Source organism: Natator depressus, chromosome 14 (genome assembly GCF_965152275.1).
Source record: "Natator depressus isolate rNatDep1 chromosome 14, rNatDep2.hap1, whole genome shotgun sequence".
Lineage (NCBI taxonomy): Eukaryota > Metazoa > Chordata > Testudines > Cheloniidae > Natator > Natator depressus.
The window spans coordinates 8,847,228-8,866,550 of record NC_134247.1 but is presented as its reverse complement, the minus strand read 5'-3'; the positions used below and the strand labels follow the sequence as shown (position 1 = coordinate 8,866,550).

At 39.5% G+C, this 19,323-nt stretch overlaps 1 protein-coding gene across 5 annotated transcripts in view; it reads right to left on the bottom strand.

Annotated features, from left to right (window-relative positions):
• Window positions 1–2,129: 2,129 nt before the first annotated feature.
• Window positions 2,130–19,323, bottom strand: part of TEX2 (testis expressed 2) — a 113,425-nt gene continuing 96,231 nt past the window's right edge. For 3 of the 5 annotated variants that reach the window (XM_074971978.1, XM_074971980.1, XM_074971979.1), the window contains exons 9-12: window positions 8,710–8,835; window positions 5,513–5,722; window positions 4,908–5,028; window positions 2,130–3,044 (exon numbers count right to left, since the gene is read on the bottom strand). In XM_074971978.1, the coding sequence (XP_074828079.1) occupies window positions 2,922–3,044; window positions 4,908–5,028; window positions 5,513–5,722; window positions 8,710–8,835 (580 nt within the window). In that variant the 3' untranslated portion in view covers window positions 2,130–2,921. Of the gene's footprint in view, window positions 3,045–4,692; window positions 4,826–4,907; window positions 5,029–5,512; window positions 5,723–8,709; window positions 8,836–19,323 lie in introns of those variants that run through there. The other 2 variants (XM_074971981.1, XM_074971982.1) reach the window with 2 other exon arrangements.

Sequence of the window (19,323 nt, the reverse complement as noted above, 5' to 3'; positions counted from 1 at the left end):
TGACCAAAGCTTTTGGACAGTGAAATAAGATGCAGTACTGAAATAAATGCTAGATGGGGATAGGGAAAGAATTTTTCGTTTCCCATGCATCAGTTTGGTTGTCTCCTAATTCTATAGTAGCTTTAAGATCTGTGTTTTCCCCAAGTTTGGCTTCACTAGTTTTCCTGCAAGGAAGATCTAGCAGAGGAATGATTAAGTTGTGTAAACAGTATTTGAACCACACCATTTTGAGTAGGACCTAGTGATTATAACTACTAAGGTTTTTCCTTGGCAGTGCCAAAGCATCTTTCAAAGGTACATAGATGGCCACTACCCTTTAAGATCAGAGTGCCTCATGATCAGTGAGTTTGTCCTTCCACCACTGGTAAGACATACTGACTTGTAAGAGGAAGACTTGCAGCAGCTAGAATTGAGCTTAGCACTAGACAAGGGGTTGGTAACCTTTCAAAGGAGGTCTCCTTTGGTTTGTTTGACCAAAATATTTTGAGAGCTACATCACAGCAGTATAAAGAAAAGGAGGACTAACATTTATTTGAGCATAAGCTTTTGTCAGCTACAGCTCACTTCAGTGGCTGCATTCATTTTTTTCCACTGAATGCATCCGATGAAGTGAGCTGTAGCTCACAAGAGCTTATGCTCAAATAAAGTTGTTAGGCTAAGGTGCCACAAGTACTTTTTCTTTTTGCGGATACAGACTAACCCAGCTGCTACTCTGAAACCTGTCATCACAGCAGTATGTAACTCAAAACTGATCTTAAAGCTCTTATTTTCAAAGCCAGAACAATACATTTTTTAAATCACTTACCCTAAAGCATCAGTCTCCATAGTGCAGCTTGAATTGAACATACTTTCTCCAGAAATTCATTTTTATTGTAACAGGGAGGTACCACATGAAAGTGGCTTCCCAAATACATCTTTTGAAAACATCTTGCACAAACAAACTACTGGTCAAACAATTATGCAGAAATAACTTACAAGCTATGTAATGTGTCTGACATGGGATAACTTTATTTCAGAAAACAAAGCAAGCCAATTGTAGTTACCCACATAGTTTGATGAGGAAGTGCAATATAACAATTGTGTAACAAATCTGGATATCTTTACACATTAGTGCATCTAGTCCTTTTACTTATTAGTTATTGCACATAGAAATTTAAATCATATAAAAGACCTGCGTACAAGACATGCAGACTTCATGAAAGGGAAATAATGCCGGTGTAGTAATGAGTGCAATACCAGAACAGCATACACAAACTGGAATGGTCACAGGAGTTTAGGTAACAAATATAACCTGCTAATATTGCAATTAAAAGTAACGAAAAATAGGTGTTCAAATATAGACTTAATTTTTAAATATATTAAATGCTAATTTTATTTATGATGTTTCAGGCAAGGTGCTGTTTAAAAAAAATCTTCACTATGATAGCTTCATTTAGAGCTGGTAAATAATCAAAAGTTACACAAGATCATTCTGATTTACAACAAATAGGACTGAACACAATATATAAAGTTCTTAAAAATTTACTTTTCAAAAGAAAAAAAGCAAATTATGCTATTCAAAGGGGAGCTACAAAACTCACCTTTGTAAACTAAAACATTCTGACAAATACATGAACAGTTGGCAACACTGAGAAAAAAGTCACATTAAATATCAGATATGTAGTGTTCAAATAGTTATTGATTTAATGCATACATTTAATCTCCACACAGGACAGAAATAAAAAGGCAGTTTTTTCTCATAGTTTTGGCCATTTATTAGCATTTATTAAATCTGTCATAACCAGTTTGTGATCAGCCTGAACAACTTCAAATGCTTGAATTCCTATTTCACATACAAAACTGAGAAATAAACACACAGATGTCAAAATCTCCCTTCAGTTACAGCTACAAATCCTCACCAGCATCAGGTGATTTGAAGTCACTGGGGATGCATGGCTATCACTGATCAGAATTTAGTCCCATGCTTTGCATGTAAACACTGGTGTCTCAGGAAAACACAGCAACAGAAACTCCTATGAGAATCCCAGAGTTTATTTCATTGTATTAGAAACTCCATAGACAAGTAGGGTAACTATTTCTGGTCAGTATGTGCAGTTTTAGACATTTTAATGTGTGCTCATATCTTTAAACATTCAGAATTAATCACAAACCATGGTGATTGTACCTCACTATGAGGCAGGCTTGCTATGGTTTGGTCTCATGGCTTTGCCGAATGCTTTCTTAAATCACAATAACCCCACCAATTCCCACCTTCACTGATATTTGTGAGTGTGTGTTTTATGGCTACTTGCTTCCCAAAAAAGCACTAACTTGGTATGAAAAAAATAAGTTAATATGTATACCCCACCTAAATGGATTCAAAATATTACCTATACATCCAATTTACATTCTTTTCTCCTGAAAGCACTTCATATTTCAATTGCTTGACACAAGCTATTGACTGCAGAAGTGAAAGAACATAAAACAGTTCATTCTACACCTCCAACTGCCTGAGAGAGAAAAATAGTCTTCCAGTTGTATACATTTGTTCCTGCCAGAGGATTTGGCATGCAGTTCCTTTACTGCAAAAGAACCACCCTTCAATGCAGTAGCATGATGTATGAACACAAACTGACCACAATTTGTGTCATCAAGCTCCTTGATCTATTACAATTAGATTTTTTTTTTCTTCAGAACAGGTCATCTTAACCTCAGTTAAAATCCTGACAGCAGCCATTACAAAATAAATCAACTTATAAATGGAATGAAACTTTGTATAAGTGCAGTAAACAGGAACAATAACCAGACATGTTGAGCGCAAATAAATGGTTATAGGCAGTCCTCTTTAAAAAGATGTGGCACAAGTTAAGGACAAAACTACTGCAGTTTAAAAAACCATGAAAATAAATTTCTTAATACTGTACACTGCAAATCTTCACATTTCATGGTTGATCAGCAGCCTCTGTGACTGGATCTTTTGAAGGGCACGTAGATGAGCGGGGATCCATGGCTGAATGCATTAGAGGAATATAAACATCATCCATGTTTGGCATGACAAAAATTTTCTGTGAAATGAAGGCAAAATTAAATGCAACTTAGTTTAACGTGTCATTTTGGGGTTTCTGATTAGCATCATTCAAAAGTAAGTAACATACTTAAAATCAATTTCGGTTTCCCTAGGTTGGCCAGAATTTGATGCAATTTGTACATGCAAACTCTGCAGTGCCTACCAGTCACAACAGTTTGGTTAATATGTGAACTATACCCCATATTCTTCATAGTGAGTATGATAGGCTTATAGCATAATTATTGAGTATTTTATGCAAAACAGGTCATGTGAGGGGTCACTGCAAAAGTTATGATTTGCCAAATATCCTATTTGTATGCATGTATCATTTTTGTATCTAAAGTTAGAAATATTGACTATGTAGCTGTATTTCATTCGTGCTTACTCTGGGTGACACCCACAACTAGCCTTTCTGGTACAACAATGAAGAAGCCAGACAGTGCTAATGGCCCATCAGCAAAGACAATGGACCCTGGAATAACTTAACCTTCCTGTGAACATTCCAAACAGCCTGTAAGTAATAGCTGCTATGACGCTACAAGGACATGTGAGCAGGCCACATGATTCTGGACTCCATCTTGGGATGTCAGTATTTTTCCACAAACCAGTCTGAAAACCAAGTTTTGAAACAAAAGGTTCCCACCATATGCTACAGCAATATAAGGCAGGGAGTGACATCATCTGTTATTCTTCACTCCCCATACAGAAATATTCCTGGAAACACCTGAGTAACAAGAACTGAACTGGGGGAAGTGCTCGACCAAGGCTAAAGGGATTTCTAGCCTGTGTATGAAGACCTGAGAAACCCAAGCTGTAAAACTAATGCAGCTTGCCTTAAGACTCTACAAGTCTGCCTGTACCATCAGTTAGGGTGAGATTCTGCTGTTCATATCCAATCTATCTAGTATATTAAACTTAGGTTACATTTTTGTTTATTTGCTAGGTAATCTGCTTTGATCTGTTTGCTATCACTTAAAATCTATCTTTTGTAGTTAATAAATTTATTTTATGTTTTAATCTAAACCAGCGAGTTTGGAGTGAAATGCACAGGAATCTTAGCTCAGAGAGGCTGTTGCAGATTTCTCTCCACATTGGGGGGAGGGAGGGAAGCGAGCTCTATGAGCTTATGCTGTACAGCGCAAGACGGTATAATTTTGGGTTTATGCTCCAGGGGGGGTGCATGCCTGGGGAGCTGAGAGTTACCTTGGCTTTATCCTTCCTACTGTTGGTTCGTGCAGTGGCTAGTCAGAGAGCCTGCATGTAACTGCAGCTGGGCGTGTGTCCCCTACCTATGTTTATGCTGGTGCAGCGGGTCAGCAGTTTGTCACAGCTGGAGTGTGAGGGAGACCCCAGGCTGGTGGCTCAGAGGGCTCAGTGGTACCCCAATTCCAGGTGGCGCCCCATGGGGGAACCCGTCACAGTATAAACCAATTAATTTCAGATTAGACATTAGGAAGTGCTGAGATCCCTGCACATTTCACTCAACTCAATAAAGGGCCAAAGGGAAGTGCCTGTTCCCCCCACCCCCGCCCAGCATATACCTCATTGCAGTTCCTTTCAAGCAGAATTCAAGGTGGCAATTTTGATCTAGCCAGTCTGCCTGATAGGTTTGTGTCATAGATAGTCAAGAGACTCTCCCACTCTTTGGACCATCCTGGAAATGTATATCCATTGGGTTGATCAGTTGGCCAGATTTTCAGCAGCGCTCAGCACCTAGTAGTTCAGCTGGATGCCGACCACTTTTGCAAATTGAAAATCTGCACTTCTCTTATGTCTGCACTAGGAATTAAAGGAACAGTTTTGAACTGCAACCTTCATTAGTTAAACGAAAAACGTCTTTAAAGTTATTAAAGAAACATACCTGAAACTCTTGTTCCAGTTTCTTTTCTATCCAGTCAGTCACATGAACCAAAGTTACTTCTCTCTCGCCGAGCTTTGGCCGAGCTTTTAGCTCTAGATAAGGAGGTCTTCGGAAACCGTACCTCAAGAGCACACACACAAAGAGGAGAGAGTTTTTTATCGTGACTATCTCCTGAAGGAAATGCTTGAACACATTAACTGTAAATAGAATTCAGATTTTGATGATAGCTCCTGTCACCACTCTAGTTTATAAATATTAATTTCTATTGCATCTCTTCCAAAATACATTCCAGCTGAGTGTCTAACCTTTTCTTCTTGTTCTTAGAACTATTTTGCATATTAAATGCTCTGCAGTTTGCAGAGGAAGGTTCTATTGATACTAGAGCTTCTGACATGATGGCACGCACATTTTGTAGCAAAACATTTCAAAGACACTGGGCAAGGGAAGAAAGAATCACACTGATTTTTATTTTATTTTACAGAATGGTCAAATAGCTGCAAAGATATAAAAGTACCCAGTGTCTTTTATAAGGGAAATTAGTATTGTAAGTGGAAAATTGACAGTTAAAAGAATTCAATTTCTATTTTACTTTACTCTACACTTACCATATTCTGTCAGTAGGTGGTGGTGGAATGTTAACTGCTAGTGTTCCTTTACACTCTTGTACTTCAACAGTGAGCAATAGTGGAGTATTGGATACCTCTTCAATCTTCTTTTTAATAAACTCAGTCTCTGTTGCTTTCTGGAAATATTTTGACTTGGTAATTTTATCCACAATCCTCATGATCTTACTTGTCCGATGTCCTCCAACATACCTTCATATGTAGAATAAGAAAAATACATGATCAAAATGATGCGCCCAGAAATTAGCTAGTTTTCCTAAAAATTTCTTTATCTCTGCATGTTCCATGAAGGAACACCACAGTAGGAGCTAGAGGCTGTAAAAACCATGATCTGACACTAAAAGCTTTGGAATAAAATGAAGAAAAATGTGGGCTGAATGCCAGGGAAAATGTGTGTGGTGCAAGCCTCAGCAGTTGAGAAATGTAAAACAAGGCATGCTAAAAGCACTCCTCCAAAAAAATTTTTTTTTACACATATGCTGGGATTTTCAAAAGGGATCTAATAGAATTAGATGCCTAGCTCCTTTAGGACCCACAAAATCTCAGTGATAGTTTAGGGGACAATCCTACACTATCTGGCGAATAGACTAGGCCAGATTTTCAGAGGTATTCAGGTGCCTACTGGAATTTTCAAAACAGCGTCTAAGTGCCTAACTATTTTAATTTCAATTGAAGTTAGGTGCCCAGATGCTTTTGAAAATCCTAGTAGGTGCATAAACATCTTTGAAAATCTGGCCCTAAGTGATGAGAGGTCTTTTCAATCTTGATTGCCCGAACAACTTACAGTTTTTTCCTGGGTGTCTCACATAGGGTCAACTAGATGGGGCCCCAATTCTGATTGCAGCCTTTGGGCAGTATGGCAACACAAAAAAGGGCTACAATTTCTATGACTATCACCAATTTCATTTGCTAAATTATTTATAGATTTTCTCTGAAGTCATGTTGATTTGCAAGGTCTTCAATAAAAGTCCTAAACAGAGATTCACACTGATGTGTCCAGGCAATGCATGTCAGAGTCTGCACCCAGCTGGTTACAAGTGACTAATGGCTCTTCTATCCAGTCCAAGTGCACCTCCTTTCCGGATGGCACTAGAAGCATGACAATTTTTTTTAAAATGGCTAAAGATGCTTACATGATTGTCAACAGTAAGTTGGCATGATGTGTGCAAATTTGTATATCACCATCTTAACAAAAATTGTCAGGAGACAGATGCACTGAAGCATGTGCACATACATCTTGAGTTCAAGGGGACCAAACACCATGTCCCAGCTGTTTAATGCAGAGTGTTTAATTATAGGTTTTTGGAAGCGTTACTGTGTTTAGTGTGGAGTTACTGGTAGGAGGACCAAGGAGGAAAGAAGAACCAGGCAGTAGAAGAAGCAAGGCTCCAGGAACTGTTTGCTGCACATATGCAAAAAGACTGTTTTTTCCCCACTACAACTAGTCTAGATGGGATGCTAGCAAGACAGACACTTTGTTGTAAGGACAGAGTACATCTCTACTTCCTTCTACACCTAGCACATCTAGGAATGCGAGCACTGCATAAAAAACATAAGGATGGCATCTTCCACATTCCTGCAGTGCCCAGGTCATCCACTGAATGAGATGGTATGGGGGGTTAATCTCTATTAACACAATGGGCCAATTCTCAACTGGTATAAAACCAATATATCTCCATTAATTTCAATTCCCTGATTTATACCAGCTGTGGATCTAGCCCAAACAGAAACAGAGTTATCCATTCATTGGATACTATAGTGGTAATGGTGCAAATTTTCAAAGGCTTGAAACAGAGTTCTGGCCAATCAGAATTTCCTTCTACATTTACATAAAAGTACAGATCACATATAATTAACATTGCCAAGAGAACAAAAAGGAAAACCAAAGTATCTGTAAAAGTATATTACATATAAATAATTCTGACAGATCACTATATACAAATTAAAAGGATTTGCCTGTTAAAAATACACACTTTAGGGAACTACTGCACAGTCAAGCTACTCTAAAAGCCGTTGAAGAGAAAATAAAAGTGACAGCGATCAAGAGAAGCTATGGCTCAAATGCTACTTAAGCATCAAGTTTAGAAATTCCTAAACCCTAAAAAGAAAAGGAGGACTTGTGGCACCTTAGAGACTAACAAATTTATTTGAGCATAAGCTTTCGTGAGCTACAGCTCACTTCATCGGATGCAAAAAATTTGTTAGTCTCTAAGGTGCCACAAGTACTCCTTTTCTTTTTGCGAATACACACTAACACGGCTGCTACTCTGAAATCTGTCACTAAACTCTAAAGACACAGGTTCAATCCCCAACAAAAATGACCTAGTCTTTCAGCCTCTCAAGGTATTTAAAACAGCTGAGGTTTAGTTGGTGGTTTAAGCATGATGCTGGGAGTTCTATTCCTGGCTCTGCCACTGGGTGAGACATCTTAGGCATAGGCCTTGTCTACACTACAGGGGAAATTCGATCTAAGCTACGCAATTTGAGTTACATGAATAGTGTAACTCAAATTGACGTAGCTTAGACCTACTTACTGCGGGGTCCACACTACGTGATGTCGACGGGAGACGCTCTCCTGTCGACTCCCCCTACTCTTCTCAATCCAGTGGAGTACAGGAGTCAACGGGAGAGCGATCTGCATTCGATTTAGCGGGTCTTCACTAGACCTGCTAAATTGACCGCCAATGCATCGCTCGTCGACCCCTCGGTAGGTGTAAACAAGCCCATAGAAACTTCAAAGTAACTTGGTGAAGTCACCACATCTGTAACATGGGATAGGGACATTTAGCAGTCTTTAAAATCTGCAGATGAGTTATGGAAGTATCAGATGTTGTAAACTGAGCACTATGCAGTTCACTCTGCAGAGATATTTTGCACAATACATTAGAAACTAAGCTCCTATCTTTTCTGCTACGATAACTTGCAAGAGTAGCTATTTGTTTTGGTCAATATTTCCCTTTCTTCCTTTGTTGTGTAATATGCTACCCGATTGCCCCCCCTCCATCCCAGAAGCGTCTGCTTTTCAGTTGTGCTGTTGGATGGACGACACACACACACACACACCTTACTGATGCCCTTTCCCATGACAAGCACTATAGTGGAACAGAACATGAAAGGTTGTCATAATCCTTCAGCTGGCAAAGCATGTTTAAAAAAAAAAAATCAGGTAAACGTCTCACCCTTCTGCACCAGGAGTCAGCTGCTTCTCTCCTCCCATCACCTCAGAAGCATCCTCCTCCTCTGACGATCCAGCACTAGAAGACTCCTCATCACTGTCTGCAAGGCAATATGCCCTTGGCCTGAAACTGAAAGAGACAGAGAGAACAATTTCCATATGAAACTTGACATCATCACCCATTCACCATGGATAGCTCTTGTGGTGCCTTATATATTTATACTGAACTGTCTGTAATTCTCTCTGGATAGTTAAGGAAAGGGAGGGCAGAGAGAGAGAGAGAGAGAGAGAGTAAAAAAAACAAACGCACACTGGGATTGGTTGCAGAATCCTCGAATTAAATATGCGTGATTATTTACACAGAAGCCTGTTTTTCTTCAGTAAAGCTGAAACCTGCATGAAATGAGAGTCTATTGTATGGCAAGACAGAAAACGGAATGGCTGTTTTGCATGCCACCTAACGGAATGGGAGATGGCTTTAAATATGTTTGCAGACACATTCTTGTTGGTGTTAGTTGCTTTCCAAAAGGTTTGAATAAAATGAAGAATGTCAAAAGTTTATAAAAACAAACAAACCCAAACATGAATTTTAAAATGCTGATATGAGACTATGCAGCTGTATCTTGTGCAGGACAAGTAGATTTATACTGAATGCCAACATAGGACTCTATTCAACACAAATTTTGACTAAAGGTTCCAGGATGGGAAGTTTCAGTTTTTATTTTGGAGATTAAAAAAAGCGTACTGTGCCATGCCAGGTATGGTGTTTATGCTTCACATATGTACACAAGCTATTATCCCTGGTCACTATCAGAGTCACACGGGTCCTTTGTATCTATCTACCATAATTATTGGGGGGGGCCAGATTTAGAAATGATGTGTAAAGCGGTGTAAATTACAAACTGGTAGGTGAGTGTACAGGAGGCTACTTGATTTTAAGAGAATCTGAGTGAAATCTACATGCTGAAGACCCAGATGGTGGTTTAAGGGAAAGTACCCTGCCCACACACAGTTTAGCTCACACCCTCCTGTTGGCTGCTTTTCTTCCTATACCTTATCTTTTTTTGCCTCTATCTGGGCAAGTTGTACGAACTCAGGCTCTCTTACAGCACATACACCCACTTACTGGCATGTAACATAGCACCTTACGTATTCTTTTTAAATTGAAATCTGTGCAAAGCAATGTGTTGTGCACACTGTTGGCACTTAAGATATTCAACCTCTCAGACAACACCTCTAGAAACTCAGACCTCATAGTGGGTGTTAGAGAGAGAAGGGAAAAAAGGTTAAATGGGAATTTCAAAGGACATTGGACCTGATTCTCCATTGGCCTCGAAATAATGTATTCATGCACATCTGAAATTGATAGTATTCTACATCCACTTTGCATGAATGTAAGTGATTACACAAGGTGCAGGGCACTGGAGAATCAGGTCTTAAAACAGTCTACATCAAGGAAACTTGCAGTGTTGTAATTAATTGCTATGGTTACATTAGTAATTTGTATCATTGCAGCTACAGTTGATGTAGCTACATAGGTATAAAATTTCCCTAATGTAAGTTTAAAAGGGAAGGATAAAGGAATTTTGCTGCTGGGCAAAAAGAAAAAGGATTCTAGGTACTAAAATTCCTTTAAAAAGTCTTTTGTAGAATTCCCTCCATCCCACCCTAGCTGGGGGCACAATTTCCAATTGGTCTCTTCGTGGCACACATTTCCCTCCTTCATGGATCCATGGGAAAATGGTTCTGCAGGCTGGTCAAGTTGTAGCTCATTGTACCAATGAGGCACAGGAATCTGGTCAGTGACCTGGTGTATATGGCAGTAGTGTAATTTCTGCTGAAGAGAGTCCATCATGGATTAAGAGGAGTGGGGGTAGTGGAGCAAAGAGGTTACTCACTTTGTACAGTAACTGTGGTTCTTCAAGATGTGTCCCTTGATGGGTGCTCCACTTCTGGTGTGCATGTGCCTCTTAAGCCCTTGATCTGAGATTTTCAGTTATCAGCATCCATTTGGCCCATGCATGCGCCCTATGCCTCCTTGTGCAACGTAACAAGCTATACAGAGATGCACAGGCAAACTGCATTTAGTTCCTTATTCACTCAAAACATCCCCTAAGGAACAGTCTGAAGCAGAGGGGAAGGAGACTGGGTACTGGAGCACCCATAGGGGGACACATCTCAAAAAAACAGTTACTGCACCAAGTGAGTAACCTCCTCCTCTTCAAATAGCATCCCCATGGGTGCACCACTTCAGGTGACTTCCGAGCAGTATCCCCAGATGAAGGAGGGAGTTTTGAACTGAGTCCAGAATTGAAGACAGTACTGCAGAACCAAGTATCGCATCGGATATGACAGCATGGATCAGGGCATAATGTTTAAAAAATGTATGTACTGAAGCCCTTGTAGCAGCCCTACATATTTCAGATACTGGTACATTCTTCAGTAATGCCGTAGACGTTGCCTGAGATCTGGCTGATTGTGCTATCACCCTTTTGGAGGTGAGGGGCAATGCCCACAGCATTGTAAGTGATAATATATCCCAATATCCATCTCAATCGTTTCTGACTAGAGACTGAGAACCCCATAGATCTATTTAGAAAGGAAATGAAGAGTCTCGGTGACTTCCTAAATTGCTTGGTTCCCTTCTATCACCCAGGGTACGTAAACAGGATTCTTGTAGAGAACTATGTGGCTTCAGGAAAAACCCTGGTAGATGAATGGATTAAGGTGGAACTCCAACAGAACCTTAGGTAAGAATTTAGGATGTGGGCGTGAAGAGACCTGGTCTATAAAGAACACTGTAAAGGGACGATCTGCTGTCAAGTCCCCAATCTTCCTGATCCTACTGGTCTAGGTGATAGTTACCTTATGACACCTCCATTCAAACCAATGGCAACCTGTTTTCTGTTGTCTATGAAAATGGTCTTTTTAGTAACTGAGTACCAAGTTGAGGTCCCAGGTCAGGTAGTGTCCCTAATCTGCAGACAGAGATTCTCCAAACCTTTAATAAGCCTAGATGATACCGGATGTGCATATATGGAGAATCCTTCCACTGGAGGATGAAAGTCTGATATTGTGGCCAAATGGACCTTAACTGAACTAACACATAACCCTGATTTTTTTTTTAGATCCAACAGATAATCCAGGATGACTGAAAGCAGCATCAAATCAGGCAGAAGACAGTGACACCACCACCAATTGAAGAATCTCTTCCATTTCTGCACATAAATAGTGTGGGTTGATCTCCTCCTACTATTCAGTAACACTTGTTATACTTCCGTAGAGCAGGAGGATTCTAACCCAATGAACCAACAAGAAGCTGTGCCCTGAGGCGGAGAACCGCTAGGTTGGGATGAAGCACACGACCTGTATGTTGTGACAAGAGATGAAGACTGGTCAGGAGCCTGAACAATGGTTAGACACATAGGTGAAGCAGGTAATGGTACCACTACTTTCACTCTATTTAAATTAATTATACTAACCACTACAGAAATATTAGAAAAGCCACGGCACGCTCAAGGCAGACGTGCTAGGGTTCCACATCAGGCCAAGATGGTTGAGAAGAAACTAAGGGCTATCTGCCTGTGTATCCCTATATTGCCTCGATATTTGGCACGAGGAGGTATAGGGTGTATGAGCAGGACAAATAGACACTGCTAACTGAAAATCTCTGATCAACACTTGAGAGTCATGCACACCTGAAGTGGAGCACCCAGAGGTAAACTACTTGAAGAATAATCTTAATCAGGATACAAAATATTACACAATAGCAACTAATTCCTGGACTCAAGTTTTGGAGTAGTTTTGTGCTCAAATGCGAACCAAATCTTTTCGCAACAGATTCAAGTTAGGGAAAGATATGGGTGAATACACTTTGACATTAATATATCTCTTGTAATGCGAGAGTTTTAAGCAGTTATAAAACAAAAGTTTCGGGCAAGAGGGAATTACCCAGGATTGTCGTTTTAGTTGCGTAATATTTCACAGCTTGTTAAGAACATGCAATTTATAGCTGGGTTTTCTTTCATTTTTGTTCTTGTGGTTTTGTTCTCATGTTTTCCTTTTTCAAAGGAACCAGGCAGAACACTGAAGTCATTGTCACTGCCCATATAAATGGGCAGAGGAAGATGTTAAGGTTGCTGTATGGAGCCCCACCAATCTAAAGGACAGTTCAAGTACAATGCACCAGTATACAGCATTCTTCCCTAGGAGCATGCGTAAAGAATGAGGGCAATAATCTCAAATTCCTTTTTAAGTAGCACGGATCCAAGTTGTAAGGTTTGGATTTGACCTTCCCCAAAGATTTCTTCATAGGTACAACCCCATTGTAGCTCACTGCTTGTATCAGAGCACCCAAAAGTGATGCACACCAAGTGCTTCTACACCAAAGCTGAAAGAGGTCACTCTCACAATAGTCCCAGTGAGCATTCCTAAAATAATCCCACAACGGAGACACTGCCAGCCAAGACATCAACAAATCCTCTCTTCATTAAATTAAGTGACATCAAAGACGATCTCCAATCTCATTATACAATGTGTGGATCACACTACATGATCACAGCAGAAGGGAGTGCCATTCTCAAAGTATCTTCTTGCACTGACTGCATGGGATTTCACTGAACTGCCACTTGTACCCTGTATTATTATGTAGTATACTACAACCAAGAGGAATTATATTGTGTAGGAGACTGCATTGCATTTCTAAATGTAGATTAGCCTGCCTGTATTTGCATATAGAAATCTCTGGTATGCTGTCTGAGACATGCTAGTCATTTATTTATAGAATAGCCATTTCACATTTTGCTCACTGGCAGTGTCTCAGAGTTGCATTTTGTGTCTGAGGGCTCTCCAGCAGGATAATATCCCAACACACTTCAGAGTACTGTCCAACACATTAATGCAAGATACTGTTTTTGATAGAATAATGCTGGACATGTTTGTTAATATGAGGGACTGAAAGCAACTTACACCTAACTAGTTTTGTTGCCTTTTTCAAATGAGGCAGGTGTCTTTTTCCAGCTATTTGGGGGGGGGGGGGGGGTGAGGGAAGCTTTTTTGGCTGTTGTAGCTCCAGACTCGATTTGGCTCAAGGCACTTCCATAAAGGTCACATTCAGTCAACTGCCTACGCTCATTTATATATGGTCTGCACTGCTAACTGAGATTTCCCCACTTGTTTATACAAATCTCACCCATACTCAAATCAAGTACCGCTTTGGCAGACAGCTAGGTGTGGTATGGGGAGACACTGACGGAATAAAGGGGTGTGTGTGTATGTGTGTGTTAGGCTGTGTGGTCTGGCAGAATAAGCATATTGCTGGAAGCCAGGAGGTTTGAAGTTCCACTCCTGGTTTTGCCACTGACTCTCTGTGATGCATTGGCAAGTTGTTTAACCTCCCTGTCTCAATTTTCCCATTTTGAGGGATTACAATTTGTAAAGCATTTTGGACATTTAATAATACTACTACTTGAAGAAAAGATGTTGAAAGAAAGATTCACTCACTCAATGAGAAATACTTATGATGGCTTCATTATTTATGTGTATTTCTGATTTCCTCATAGTATTTAACCCTTTCACGCCAAAAGTCAGATATCCCAATGCTGTCTGTTAACACAGGCTCCAAGAGATAACATTTCACCACTCAGGAAACTTCAGCTTCCAAAGGAGTCATTGGAAAGTTTTCAATTTATCATGTTTCCTTGCCATCCCTGCTTAGAATGGATATGGCTTTTTCCAGTCTGTTTTGCCCAGAAGTGATTGTTTAGTTTTTTTGTGGCCAGGGAAGGGTAAAAAAGGTATTATATATAGGATAGTGACAGCAGCATTGTGATCAAAATGTTCCTGATATGATGGACGTTCATCCTGCTTCTCATGCTACACCAGTCTTGCAAAATTCTATGTCGATAACTGGCCTGGAGAGAATGATTTCTTCAGATGGGCAAGTAATATCTCACTTCTTCATTACTGTCATGGTAAAGGCAAGTGAGCAGATTAGGTCTGGGTTGGAGAATCTTTGCAAGGCCATGCCACACCATTATGTGCCTATGTTTTATTTTTAAAGTGCTTGTCAGAAATACCCGCACGACTGTGGAGATAATTATATTGTAATATGGTTATCCGTACTAAAGTGATTTCACCACACAGTTATGAAGTAGTTTTCCGTACTACCATCTACCTTCTCCAGCGAAGGGTACTGATGACAACTATATCAAACTTGGATTCAGAAGCATGGAGTTCAGTTCGATTTGTCATAGCAATTCTCCTGACATAATCTGAACTAATACTTCATTGTGCTAATTTTAATATTTGAATTAAGATGAACTGTGCAGATCAGAACTGAACTGTGACTACTACTAAGGTGTCCATACGCTTCATATAGCACATTTAATTTTCAGAAGCTTTACATGGTATCCATTGTATATGGTAAAAACAAAAGTATACTGGAAGTGCGCATGGGTCAAATTGATGAACATCTGGCCCTGGGCACGATGCACACTTAGGAAAGGCCATCTGAAGGGGCTAATACAGTTTTAGTTCTAAATTCAAAGCATACATTACTAGTTACTGATATTAACATTTACTTTACCTGTAAATGATTGCTGTGTGAGAATTCAAACTATGGTACATTAAAAAAAGAGAGGTGTGAAATCAGTGTGTTTGCCCACTGTATTTCAGAGACTGTTCCTTCGTTACAAGGATATAAATCCATACAGAGACATTTTTGTAGGCTTGAGGGAGGGGAAGCAGACTCTCCATCTCTATAGGCGTTTGCTTTTTTCCAGGGTGGGTGGGGGGCATTTTGTGGAAAAGCTCCTTTTAATATTTAGGATCACAATCTTTGTGTCAGTGACACTGATGTAAATCCAAAATAATTTGTCAGTCTTTGGTGGGGTCACTACACATTTAACTTTAGTAAAACAGAGCAGAATCCAGCCCACTGACTTCAGATTCCAGATTTATCTGTGCAACAGTACAGAATTTGGTCATTAATATATTTTTGCTTGTATTTTATTTTTACAGGTCATGTCATTTAGCACCGTTATAAATCTCACTTTAATATACTTCAGAATGGACCAGGTTATGTCTCAAGCATGCAAATTAGCTTTTATTAAATATTAAGGGACAGTTTTATTTATATACCAGCAAAAGGTTAGATTTTCAAGAATATTTTCTGGATTTGTTGGCAGTGAATATGCACTAAATCATGGAGTCTGCCTACCGTTCAGGGACTGGTGATTTCTCAGGAACTACTATGACATTCTAGTTTGTTGCTGGAAGAGAAAAGAGTTACTTTGAACCATGAAAATTCTAGGACCCCAGTGGCTACTTAAATTCTTACTTCACTACACAGCAAAACTAGTATAGGACACATGAATTTAGGAGCATTCTTAGCTTCCAAGGATTCAGAAATGGTGTCTTTATATCCAGGCTCGATAGTACTGAGACACTAGGGGCAGCAACAGCAAATGAGGAGGTTGGGAGTAACCTATTATCTTAGCCTCTCAGCGCATTATTAAGATTCCTTTTCCTTCTAAAGAAGGAAAGAAAGAAAACCCATTGAATGGTTTTATATAGCACAAAAAGAATCAACATTCCACAGCTAAATTAGTTGGATATTTGACAAATACCACTCACCAGATAAATACAAATCCACAGATTGATGAATCCAAAACACATTATAAAAAATGAAGAAAAAATAGCACAAATACAAGTTAGATAGGATACAATATGTAATTTCTAGCCAGTTTATCTAGGAGGCATTTCTCATTTAAACAAGGAGGTAAACAGAACTATTATATATACAAAATTGGACTTTAAAAGGTGGACATGTTTATTTACACTGTGCAGTAAAGTTACTGAGGAGCATCTGAACTGTTGACATGCAGGATGCAGCTATCCTTTCACATTCATTATTTGTGTTATAGTAGCACCACATAATACCTACTAGTCTAAAGAAGAAACTGTGCAGGGTATTGATTTCTCAGGCACAAATGGGAGCAGTGTGTTTATGGAAGAAAAATGGGAAACCACTGTGGACTCACCAAAGGCACATTCAGCATTTAGAATTTTGTGCATGAAAGATCCAAGTCAAGTCTAATGCCTAAACAGCACATACCTAGACAGCTGCAAAAGAATGGCATGTAGAGCCACTGATTAGGGATGAAAATAGGTGTCAGAAAAACGTAGGCTCTACTTTCAGTTCTGCCATAGCAGTGTAATCTCAGGCAAGTTGCTCCACCTCTCTGACTCACCTTCCCCCCATTTGTTAAGCATTAATACTTGCCTGCTTACTTACTATACAAAGATAATTTGAGAACTATCTAATAACTAAAGGTCTTTGAAAATGTAACATCCATATTGGTTTATGCTCACACAATATTCATTAATTTAATTTCAGAAAGAGGAACTACACACAAATGAGGAAACTAGTTAAACAGAAATAAAAAGATACAGTCATTAAAGTGAAATGCCTGCAAGCTGCATGGAAACTTTAAATAAAAAAACACCATAAAAGAGGCTCACATTAAATGTATATCCTAAAATAAAAAAAACAGTAAGACAACCAAAAAATGCCACCATTGCTAAACAAAGTAAAAAGCAGTTAGAGGCAAAAATGTATCCTTTAAAAACTGGAAGTCCAAAGGAAAATAGAAAGGAGCATAAACCCTGGCAAGTCAAGTGTACAAGTATAATTAGTCAGGCCAAAAAACACTCTGAAGAGCAACTAGCCAAAGACTCAACCTAACAGCAAAAAAATGTTTAAGTACATCAAAAGCAGGAAGCCTGCCAAACAATCAGTGGGGACACTGGGAGATTGAGGTGCTAAAGGAGCATTCAAGGAAGTTAAGACCATTGCAGAGAAACTAAATGAATTCTTTGCATCAGTCTTCACTGCAGAGGATGTGAGGGAGGTTCCCACACATGAGCTATTCTTTTTAGGTGACAAATCTGAGGAACTGTCCCAGACTGAGGTGTCAAGAGAGGAGGCTTTGGAACAAACTGGTAAGTTAAATAGGTATCAGTCACCAGGATCAGATGGTATTCACCCAAGAGTTCTGAAGAAACTCAAATATGAAACTGCAGAACTATTAAGTGTGGTTCCTATCATTTAAATCAGCTTCTGTACCAGATGACACGAGAATAGCTAATGTGACACCATTTTTTAAAAAAGGCTCCAGAGGTGATCCTGTCAATTTCAGGCCTGTAAGCCAAACTTCAGTACCAAGAAAATTGGTTGAAACTACAGTAAAGAACACATTTATCAGACACAGATGAACACAATTTGGGGGGGGGGGGGCGGGGGGGAGTCAATATGGCTTTTGGAAAGGGAAATCATGCCTCACCAATCTATTAGAGTTCTTTGAGGGTGTCAACAAACATGTGGATACAGGTGATCCAGTGGGTATAGTGTACTTGGACTTTCAGAAAGCCTTTGAAAAGGTCCCTCATCAAAGGCTCTTAAGCAAAGTAAGCAGTCATGGGATAAAAGGGAAGGTCCTCTCATGGATGAGTAACTGGTTAAAAGACAGGAAACAAAGGGTAGGAATAAATGGTCAGTTTTCAGAATGGAGAGAGGTAAATAGTGGCGTCTCCCAGGGATCTGTATTGGGATTAGTGCTGTTCAACATATTCATAAATGATCTGGAAAAAGGGTAAACAGTGAGGTGGCAAAATTTACAGATGATACAAAATTACTCAAGATTGCTGTCTGCTTTGGATTTAGCTAAGAGTTACAAAGGGGTCTCAAAAACCCCTTGGGTGACTGGGCAACAAAATGGTAGATTAAATTCAAATATTGATAAATGCAAAGTCATGCACAATGGAAAAAGCATAATCCCAACTATACATACAAAATTTATGAGATCTAAATTAGCTGTTACTACTCAGGAAATAAAATCTTGGAGTCATTGTGGATAGTTCTCTGAAAACATCCACTCAATGTGCAGTGGCAGTCAAAACAGCTAAACAAGTGTTATTTACTCCTTCATTTAACATAAGAACCAGGGGTCACCCAATGAAATTAATAGGCAGCAGGTTTAAAACAAGCAAAAGGACGTATTTCTTCACACAATGCACAGTCAACCTGTGGAACTTGTTGTCAGGGATGTTATGAAGGCCAAAACTATAATGGGGTTCAAAAAAGTATTAGATAAGTTCAATGGCTATTAGCCAAGATGTCAGGGATGCCACCCCATGCTCCGGGTGTCCATAGCCTCTGACTGCCAGAAGCTAGGAGTGGTTGACAGGGGATGGATCACTCGAGGATTGCGTGTTCTATTCATTCCCTCTGAACCACCTGGCACTGGCCACTTGCAGAAGACTGGATAGATACTCAGCTAGATGGACCATTGGTCTGATCTAGTATGGCCGTTCTTATATTCTAATTTACGTACACTTGGGTATCTGCAATATGTGGTGAATATGTTAAAAATTTCACAGCAAGAATGGACAAAATTAATCTCTAGTGGGAGCCTACCAATGCCACTGGAGTTACACTGAGAATGTATTTATCCAGTATTTGCAGTTAAACTAAATCCTTCTATTTTTTACTTGTCAGTGTCAAAGAAGAGAACACTGGAAGGAGATCTTATACATGTTCAAATATCTATATTTTAGT